The sequence below is a fragment of the Galeopterus variegatus genome, unplaced genomic scaffold (genome assembly GCF_000696425.1).
Source record: "Galeopterus variegatus unplaced genomic scaffold, G_variegatus-3.0.2 Scaffold150, whole genome shotgun sequence".
NCBI lineage: Eukaryota > Metazoa > Chordata > Mammalia > Dermoptera > Cynocephalidae > Galeopterus > Galeopterus variegatus.
Genome location: NW_007726261.1, coordinates 561,454 through 572,350, shown reverse-complemented (window position 1 = coordinate 572,350; position 10,897 = coordinate 561,454). Strand labels below are relative to the sequence as shown.

At 45.0% G+C, this 10,897-nt stretch overlaps 1 protein-coding gene across 1 annotated transcript in view; it reads right to left on the bottom strand.

Moving 5' to 3' along the window:
* The window catches only part of LOC103607302 (sorting nexin-29), a gene marked incomplete at its 3' end in the record, with an annotated part of 379,169 nt that overhangs the window by 362,521 nt on the left and 5,751 nt on the right, over nucleotides 1–10,897 (bottom strand). Inside the window, exons 2-3 of the mRNA XM_008591823.1 lie at nucleotides 4,328–4,389; nucleotides 1,742–1,794 (exon numbers count right to left, since the gene is read on the bottom strand). Of these exons, the coding sequence (XP_008590045.1) occupies nucleotides 1,742–1,794; nucleotides 4,328–4,389 (115 nt within the window). The remainder of the gene's footprint in view (nucleotides 1–1,741; nucleotides 1,795–4,327; nucleotides 4,390–10,897) is intronic.

The window sequence follows — 10,897 nt, the reverse complement described above, 5'->3', positions numbered from 1 at the left end:
AAAAAAAAAAAAAAAAAAAAAAAAAAAAAACCCACGGAAAGAAAAAAAAAAAAAAAAAATGGAGAAGCAGCCCTTGTGCCCTCACAGCTCACCAGCCTCGTGGTGGCACAGATACATAAACACTTGGCTACAGTACAATGTCACACACACACCTATCTGGATAACAAACCTGGTCCTTTTGGGTGGCTGGCTGGTATGGGGATCTGAACCCTTGACCTTCATGTTGTAACACTGTGCTCTAGTCAACTGAGCTAACTGGCCAGCCCTGTATAATAAATCTTTACTGAGCACCCTCTAGATGCTTCTAGGTGCTGGAGATACATCAATAAACAAGACAGCAAAACATCCCTGTCTGCATAGAGCAGACATTATAGTGACGAAAGACAGATAATAGGCAAAATAAAAAAACATAATGAATAAGTTGAACTTTCACGAGAAAGGAGAACTGTGATTACTAGAGACAGGAAAGGGAAAAGGAGAATGGGGATAGTGAGAGGTTGGTTAATGGACACAGCACAAAGAAAGGATTAAGTTTTGTAATGATGGATATGCTAATTACCCTGATTTGATCATCATACATTGTATACATATATTGATATATATAACTCTGTACCCCACAAATATGTATAATCAATACACTTAAATAAAAACAAAACACATAACCATAGCATATTAGGTGGTGATAAGTGTTATGGAGAAAAACTAAGCAAAGCAGGAAGGGACAGGGAGGTCATTTTATACCTGCACCAGTTTCAGATAATCCTCATAGCTCTGTTAAATGTACCTCTATGTGCGTTAAAGTTCCACCAAAGAACAAGGATACGAAAGGACACACGAGGGAATGAGTGACTTCTGGGTGTGTGGAGACAGGGCAGCAACCAAGTTCCTGTCCCTTCCCTTCCCATGCAGGACTCTTCCTCATGCCACTGCACAGGCTGCAGAGTGTGAATCAACTGACCGACTCCACAGAGCGTTTCCAGCAAGGACTGAACACCTGTGTCTCTCTCCTTTGCCAAAACATATGCATCTCCTCCCAGCCAATGTTATACGCCTATCCAATTATGTCAGCCTTTCCTGGGTTGTGAGTGTCAGTGACAATTTGGGGGACTTTTTAATCATAAAAGGAACACATACATGATCACAACAAAAATTATGAATAAAAACCAGAAGCATAAAGATTCCCAATATTCTTACCCCCAGTGCTACCTCTGTTCACATTTTGGTGGGTTTTTTTTTGCCAGAATTATTATTTAACATCATTAGGACCACTCTGCATCCATATAATTTTGTATCCTGCTCTTTTTATTTTTACGACATATGCAATTTTACTACATATGTAATATTTAAATTATTACATGTACACTTTTCTGTTTAAAACAAATTCTGTATAAACATCATTTTAATGGCTATATAACATTCCATCCCACTGATGCACTACCCTTTATTAGCCATTTCCCAATTATTGGGTAGTTAGGTTTCTAAGTTTTCATAATTATAAATTACCTTGAACATAACTCTATACTGAAAGGTATTTCCAGTAGTTCCCTCAGAATAGATCCCTACAAGGAGAATTATGAGAAACTGGAAGGGTTTTAAACAAACATTCACTGCTCAGATGGCCCACAGTTGACCCAATGTAACCACTGCACCTCCTGGCTGCAGAGGCAGAATACAGAGGCTAGCCATCTCTTGCCACCCTTTCGGTCTTGATGGTAAATGGTTTCAGAAGCAATATATTTACCTGCTGTCGGAATCCGAGGCAATCTCCTTTCTCCCTCCAAAGCGTATCTGGCACTGCACAGAAAAAGAAGCTGCTGAGATCAGCTGTTGGGATGGGACACTCAAAATGTCACAAAACAGCCCACAGAAGGCACCAGGGTCAGGAGGGCGATACAGGGCCAGAAACTCCGGGTGCCGAGTCAGGGTGTCCCTATGCCCTGGGTATCAGCACAAGACTTGAGAAAGTGGGCACCCCAGCCTTCAAGCTGACACTTAAAGGAAGTCCTTATCTCCCACTAGTACAGAAGTGAGCTTTGTGAGAAAACAATGCTACCAGGAAAACAAAAGCACACAGCCATCTGTGAGTTATCTAGGAAGCTGCTGCTGTCTGTCAGCAGCTGCCGGTCTGTAACACGGAGCTCTTAGCAGGCGATAATTAAAACTTCCACAAATTTGAGATGATGGTTCCCTTTTGACAGAGCTCCAGAGTTGTTGTGACTGGCTATAAAATTACGACAGCATAAATCAACCTTCAAACAAGTCATCTGGCTGTGGTGAACAACAATTTGCCCAAGGTGGGTAAAAACGAAAAGCAAACTACTCACTTTTTTTTTAATTATAGTAAAATATAGTTAACATAAAATTTACCATTTTAACCATTTTTAAGTGTAAAACTCAATTCACAATGTTGTACAACCAACACCACTATCCACTATTCTCTTTTAAAGGTATAGGATTTCTGCTATGGGGAGCAGGTTCGCAAAATTCCTAAACTTATGATCAAAAGTACACATATACAACTTGAAATGATGCATTTGTCAAAACTCGAAACTTGACACTTAAAGTGGTACACAAGGGTACTTCAAAAAGTTCATGGAAAAGGGCCGACCCCGTGGCTCATTCGGGAGAGTGCAGCGCTGGGTGTGCCACAGCCGCGGGTTCAGATCCTATATAGGGATGGCCGGTGCGCTCACTGGCTGAGCACAGTGCGGACGACACCAAGCCAAGGGTTACGATCCCCTTACCGGTCACAAAAAAAAAAAGTTCATGGAAAGATTCATATTATCTTTCAATTCTATTTTTCCATGAACTTTTTGAAGTACCTTCATATTTATTATATGTGAATTATATTATCAATAAAGCTGATTTTTAAAAGACATATACGGGCCAAGCCCGTGGCGCACTCGGGAGAGTGTGGCGCTGGGAGCGCAGTAGTGCTCCTGCCGCGGGTTTGGATCCTATATAGGGATGACCGGTACACTCACAGTGCTCACTGGCTGAGTGCGGTGCGGCCGGTCTCAAAAAGGACAAAAAAAATAATAATAATAAAAAAATAAAAGACATATACAACCACTTTAACCCCCCAAAATAATGATAATAGCAGAAGCTCTTCGCATAAGCTCCAACTTATTTCATTTAAATGCTGCATTTATAGCAGTTCAACTTGCTTCCTCAACTTCTTGTCATGTTTTCCATTCCTAAAGCAAAGAAAGAAGAAACTAATAACATGGGTCCAGATTTACTATGGACCAGTCTCTGGCTGGACCCTTTACCTACTATTACAAATGCAATTCCCTCAGCAGCCCTATGGAGATAAGAGACCCAGTTACAGAGGAGAAGAGGGAAGCTCAGAGAGGGTACATGACTTGCCCCAGCACACACAGCTGGGAAGAGACGAAGCTGGCATTTGACCCCAGCTATGTCTGAGCCCTAAGCCTGTGTCCTTTCCGCCATACCAGGAGGCCTCAAGGCTTGGGCAGATGCTAAATTCTCTGGGCTCACTTCAACACTTAACACACACTCCTCTAAAGTATTTATCTCCATATATTATAATTACATACATATCATTGTCAATCACCCCTTCCAAAAAGCGAGCTGCTAGGATTCCCAGGTTTGGATCCTAGCTCTGCCACTTACTAACTACGATGCCTTGAGCAAGTGATTGGATTTCTCTGAGCTTCAGTCTCTTCATCTGTAAAATGAAAACAACTGCAGAAACTATCTCAAAGGGTGGCTGGAAGGATTAAATGTAAAAGCACTTAGCAGAGAGCCTGGCACATGGTGAATGTATGATAAATGACAACTAATAGTAGTGTGTCTCTGGGGTGTGCAGGCAAGCACCACTTCCAAGCCCGGCTGGAAGCCAGGCACCAGAAACAGCATCAGCCAATCACAGCAGAGCCCACCTGCAGTGTCTGCACAGCTGCTGACAGGAGCAGGTGACCCTGGGCGCAGCCTCCATCCTCCTTCTTCTTGTGCTCACAGAGTCTTAGCTCCAAACCACCACCTCCACACCCTTAAGAGTTGCCCTGAAATGCAACTGCTTGGAAGTGAGACTTTGAACCCACATCAATGCCCTTCTCAAAGGCCCATCACTGAAGAATAGGATCCTGCAGAGGGCTTTGGAAACTCAAGACACAGAAACTCCTCCATCCGTATTCTGACCGCCTTCCCTGCTCTACCGTTTCCTGGGGAAAACTGTTAGCTTCACTTTTCCCACATACAAAGTGGGAGTCAGTCTGTGTATATAAAAGGGAAGAAATGACTTTGACATTCATTATTTGACACTATTGTTCAACCCAAAAGTCAAGGTGGCCTTTCCGCTTACCTGTTTTACTGCATCCAGCAGTCGCTCCAGCAGAAATTGTCTTTTGTCATTGTTCTGTGCTCCTAAAATGCAATGAGGCTTAATTAGTTCTGTTTGATGTTAGCCTTCTATTAAGACTTTTTGACACTATAATGCCTGGCTGTCCCCAACTAGGATCAGTCCTTTGCTATTGATCTCTCCCAAAATCAATAGCAAGACTAGGTACCAAGGATCTACATCATTACAATGAAGTTTGACCATTTGCCTGTTACTGCATCATAGGAAAACAGATAAACTAATGGCAGTTGTCAGCTGTCCAAGCTACCACTGATGCTCCACAAGAGGCCCAATGACTTCGATCAACAGAGACATGGCTGTGGATTATGATGCACCAGACATAGAGCACAGTCCTTTCAAAGGATACTCAAATTCCAAGTTGCAGGAACAGATGCTCCACACCGCAGGCACCGAATTGCCACCAAACTGCTTCCCTCTCGGGCAACTCTATGTGAGCTGCACCAAAGAGGAACAATAGGGGATTGCCACAGAGATGGTCAGTGATTCCTCCAAGTTAAGCCAGGGCCAGCCAGGTGATGGCACTCCCTGCGTGCCAGGCACTAAACTCAGCACTCTGCATGCACTGTGTCTTTTTTTTTTTTTTTTTCCTTTTTGTCTTTTTTACTGACCGGTAACAGGATCACAACCCTCGGTGTTGCGCCCGCACCGGGGACCGGCAACGGGACCGCAACCCTCGGTGTTGCGCCCGCACCGCGCTCAGCCAGTGAGCGGGAACCGGTCTCCACATGGGATCCGAACCCTCAGCGGGAGCGCCAACCGGCGCACTTCTCCAGTGCGCCACCGGGCCGGCCCGCACTGTGTCTTTTAATCTCCACAACCACCCTACAACCCAGGATCCCATACTATGGCTGGGGAAACCGAAGCTCAGAGAAGACAAGTAATTGTATGTATTGACCCACTCAGGATTTATTTAACTTCCACTGTGTGCCAAGCAATGTTCTAAGTGCTGGGGACACAGGTATAAATGGTATAAAAGAGCCATTTTCTGATGGAGCTAAAATTCTGTTAGGAAGAAACAAATAGCGTATAAGTAACTAATAAATAAGATGATGTTAGAGTCATACTAGGAAAAGAAACCAAAGAGTCATGAGATAGGGAGGAAGCAAGAGGGCCGCTTTAGCCACAGGTGACATTTGAACTGAGCCCTCTATAAAGAAAAGGAGCTTCCCCGGAAAGATAAGGAAGGCCAGCAGTCCACGCAGAGCAAACTGCAAGGGGAGAGGCTCAGCAGCAGGACAAGCTTGGCTTCTGGTCTTCCAGGACTAAAAGTGACTTGAGCAAAAAGCAAAAAACAGGAAGGAGAGAGCAGACAGGCAGGCAGGGACCAAGTCACATAGGGTGCTGTCCAGTCACATAGGGTCCTGTGGATCATGATAAAGGGTTTAGATTCTGTTCTAATTTGATTATTAACTGGTAGAGCTGTGATCCTGACTCAAGACCGTGCGCCTTGAAAGCCCATATTGAGATCACCACACCAAGGCTCCAGCCTTATTCCAGGCCTGGCAATAAAACCAGTCAATAGATACTCTGAGACATAAATAAAACAGCTGACTCCTCAAATATTACCACTACTATTTTTTCTGGAAGATGTTTCTTTTGTCGTTGTTATTTTCTTCTTGGAAGAGGTTTGAATAAAGGATAGTCTACACACCATTCTCACCAGACATGAGGCCATCTGGAAGCATCATTCAGGATAGTGACAAATCCACCTGCCCAAGGCCGTCCAACACCTCTCTTGACACCTGTGTCTATCAATAAACCCCACTCTTTGTTTAGCCGAAGGTTTAGTTTCTGCTCTTCCCTCCATAACACCAGAACAGAGAAGTCAGGCTCTCTTCCTTCCTTTTTCCAAGTACTAAACCCAACTACTCTACTTGCCTTTGGACAATGCCAACTGGAACTTGACAGGGCCCCCACCACCACTGCCTTTGCTTTTTTTTCTGATCATAAAAGTAATTCATTAAAAAAAAAAAAAAAAAAAAACACAATTATAACAAATCAGGAAAAAATGTACAAAGAAAATAAAAATCTCTATCATCTGACTACTAATAATTTTTTAATACAGTGCCTCGCAAACTTTAATGTGCACGCAGATCTCCTGGGGATCTTGTTAGAAGGTAGGTTCCGATTCAGAAGGTCAAGAGTAGGGGTCTGAGATTCTGTATTTCTCACAAGCTTCCAGGTGATGCTGACACTGCTGGTTCCTGACCTACACTGAACTGCAAGGATTTAGCACCTACCTGTCCTGATATACACAATGATCCTGGATATTTTCTGTGGTAGTTTGTTGTACTGCTTGTTCTGGATATGATGTCAGCAGTTTCCTCTGCCTTACCTTGCAAAGTCTCTTTGCATGATGGGGAAAAAAGGCTATGCTCTCTCTAAAAACAACTGAGGTTGTACAGGTTTCAGCTCAGAGGCTCACCCTCCCTGGCTGCAATCTCTCTCTGCAGGTGAGATGCACACAAGACAATGTTGACCTCAGAAAGGGCTCCTGTGGCCATCTTAGCCCTGACAAGGGCTTAAGAAAAGAGGGTCTCATTGGATACAGGGAGCACAGGTGGGTTCGGGAGGTGCCCAGAAAGACCCCTGGCTATGAGGAGTAGTGGAAGGAGCACTGAGCGGAAAGTCACAAGGCATAAGCTTTCATCCTGTCCATGAGAATTCATGCTTGTGACTTGCTGGCCATGTGACAAGGACAATCACTTCCCTTCTCTGGGCACTGGTTGCTGCATGAGATCATGCCCTCCTAGCTCTACGGTCTGTGAACGTGGGGACTCCGCGGAGACAGGCAGGCAGAGCAATCAGTGTTCTCTCTTACCTTCTCCCAGTGATAAAGCAGAAAATACAGCACTCCCCTCATCCCCCCAGGAGCAGGGAGCCGATGCCCACCTACTGAGCCCCAAGTATGGACTAAGTCATTAAATGACTGACTTATTCAATCCTTGACAAAGAAAGAAAAGTGGCTTCAGTCAATAGAGAGAACTGAGGCTCATAGAGGAAATGAACCGTACCCAAGGCTAGACCCACAGGAAGTAGTCAAGGAGGGATTCAATTCTAAGTCTGCCAGCTCCTGGCTCTGTCATCTGCTGAGTCTCGCTCACCCTCGACCCCTATAACAAAACTGCAGCTACAGCCCACTGCAAGTTCAGAGTTTGGGAAGGGCCAAATCCCAGTCTTCCTGCTTCCTCCCCTCTCCAGGGGCAGCTCCCACCCAACACTGTCAACCAAGGAACCAGAAAAGGCCTCTTTTTCATTTCTTGTTAGATTACCACCAGAATGAAGATATAAAGTGGAAAAGAGCCCCGGGGAATACCTCCAGGAGTCCACAAACGTGTCTGAGAAAAGCAGACTCTTTAACTCAGAAATCACACGTGCAAGTAGAAGTCAATCACCTGGTTCAGGTGCATCCCCACTGTCTCTCTGTCTTTAATGTTTAGAGTCCTTCAGATCTAATACTCAATTCAACATTTACAATCCTTAAGGTCCTACATTAGTTTTCTTTGTTTTTTTGTTTTTTTTTTTTAAAGATGACCGGTAAGGGGATCTTAACCCTTGACTTGGTGTTGTCAGCACCATGCTCTTCAAGTGAGCAAACCGGCCATCCCTATATTGGGATCCAAACCCGTGGCCTTGGTGTTATCAGCACCACACTCTCCCAAGTGAGCCACGGGCCAGACCCTACATTAGTTTTTACCATAAACCTCTAGGCTTCTGCCTGGGGTCTCCACTCAAGCTACAGTTACTTCTTCAAAAGAGCAGAAGTTAAGGGCCGGCCCGTGGCTCACTCGGGAGAGTGTGGTGCTGATAAAGCCAAGGCCGCGGGTTTGGATCCCATAGAGGGACGGCCGGTTAGCTCACTGGGTGAGTGTGGTGCTGACAACACCAAGTCAAGGGTTAAGATCCCCTTACCAGCCATGTTTAAAAAAAAAAAAAAAGAGAAGAAGTTAAGAACAGGAGAGCCAGGTTCAGATCCTACTCCACCAACCATGTGATCATGGGCAAGTTACTCAACCTCATTGAGTGAATGTATATTGTACACGTAGTACAGTGCCCAGTATATACCAAATACTTCGTACATGTTAGCTATCATTATTGCTGTTGTCAGCAACCTACACCCCAGAGGCATCAAGATTTCTGGCTCCAAGAAGTCCTTTCAACTATTTACCTTCTCTCCAGAGTGTGGGCAAAGCAATCCAATCCAGTCCTCTGTGTTCACCGGGGGTAAAAAGGTTAAAGAGGGTCCCTGGCATGTGGGGGGAGAAAAATGAGCAAGATGCAACCAGGCACTCTACATACATTCCTTCTTTAATCCTTGCAACAACCCTGGAGGTCCAGGTAAACATGGTCCCCATTCCACAGAGGAAGTTAGGTCCCTTGATCAAGGCCACATGCATATTAAATAGTGGTATTTCCCTGCTTCTTGATGCACCAGCAGAGGCAAAGTCATGCCAGACATTTCTCTGGTCTAAGGCTAATTGTGACATCCTTGCAATGTACCAAGCATGAGGGAGAAAAGATAAAGGCAGCAACGTTTTTTGGGTGCCCACTGTGTGCCAGGAATTCTGCCAGTGGTAACATGGCAAAGTAAGTGTGCATTAGAGGCTGAGGACCTGGTCTCTCTCTCTCAGGCAAGTGTCCTTCCACCAGACCACACTGTCATCCTGTTGGGGGACCAGAGGATGCTGACTGAAAAAGCAGGAACCTGGGCTGTGTTTTCAAAAATAGGAAGGGCCAGGTAAATCCATAGAGACAGATGCAGACAGGTGAGTGCCAGGGCTTAGGGGTTGGGGGTGGAATGGGGAGCAACTGCTAATGAATATGGGGTTTCCTTAGTGTGATGATAATGTTTTGGAACTAGGCAGAGGTTGAGTTGCACAACATTATGAATGTACTAAACGCCACTGAATTGCTCACTTTAAAACAATGGTTAATTCTAAGTTATGTGAATTTCACCTCGACAAAAAAATATCCTTATGAGACGGACTGCAACACGTAGATCCTGTCCAAGAGAACTTTCCAACACAAAGGAACAACTACAGTAGGATTCCCCAAGGGTGGGACAAGACAACTCCAGAGAGCATCCAGTTCCCACATTGAATCACACAGTAGAAAGGCTTCTCCCCACTCACTTCTTCATATTTCTGATGATACTGAGGGGAGTGTCTGATGCTAGACGGCCCCTAACATCTGGATCAGACAGGGTCCTACAGGTTACAACAGACACACTCACATAATAGGAGTTCAAGGAGGTTTACTTTTAAGAGACTCTACCCAGGAGTGTGTGGAGATAAGCGATTCTCAACCAAGGGTGATCTCACCCCACAGGGACATTCAACAATGTCTGGAGACATTTTTGGTTATCACACCTGGGACTGTGCTACTGGCATCTAGTGGGCAGAGGCCAGAGATGCTAGTAAACATACTGCAGTGCACAGGACACTCCCTGCACCGCCACCACAACCAAGAATTATCTAGCCCAAAATGTCAATAATGCTGCAGTTGAGTAACTCCGCCCAAAGGTAAGTTTGGCCCCATTTCACAGATGATGACGCTGAGGCTCTGAGAGGCTAAACGACTTAAACCTCCACTTGTACTCTGAATCTCATCTCCTCTCACCTGCTCAAGAAAATACTATAGCATTGTCCTTCTTTTCCACACATCATCAATTTTTCCTTCTCACCTACACAATTCCAACAGCATATGAGGATGTCATAATATCTCCCCCAGATTTAATAAAAACCATGCCTTGCTCCCACATGCTCCTCTAGCTATGACCCCATTTCTCTGCTGCACTGTCCAACAAGGTTCTTCCTTCACAAGAACTGCGAGGCCCTCTATGATAGCCACTCCTGCCCCCAGTGCTGCTCCCAGCTCCAACCCTTTGTTCTGATCGCCTTCACCCTGCATCAAACCATCTACCCAGTGACCAGAACATCTGGAAGAACATACGAATACACAATAAATGAGTTACTGATATTACAGGATACACACAATGATACTATGTGATTCATTCACTGTGCCCTGCAAAACTGCAGTTAACACAAAGAATTTCTTTTTTTTGGCAGCTGGCTGGTACAGAGATCCAAACTCTTGACCTTGGTGTTATCAGCACCACGCTCTAACCAACTGAGCTAACCAGCCAACCCTAACATAGCATTTCTATCCAGCCCTGTATCTGCATCTGTGATAGGCTGTCTCAGATGATTTATGTTTCTGATTCTCACTAAATAAACCTGCACCTTTAGCATACCCTAGAATGAGGGTCAGCAAACTCTTTTTGTAAAGAGCCAAGTCACTATTTTAGGCTTTGTGGGCCATAAGGTCACTGTCACAAACCCTGCCACTGTGGTGTGAAAGCAGCCACAGACAACATGTTAAAAAACAGGCCTAGGGGGCCGGCCCGGTGGCACACTCGGTAGAGTGTGGCGCTTTGGGAGCGCAGTGGCGCTCCCGCCTAGGGTTCGGATCCCATATAGAGACCGGTCCGCTCACTGGTTGAGCGCGGTGCGG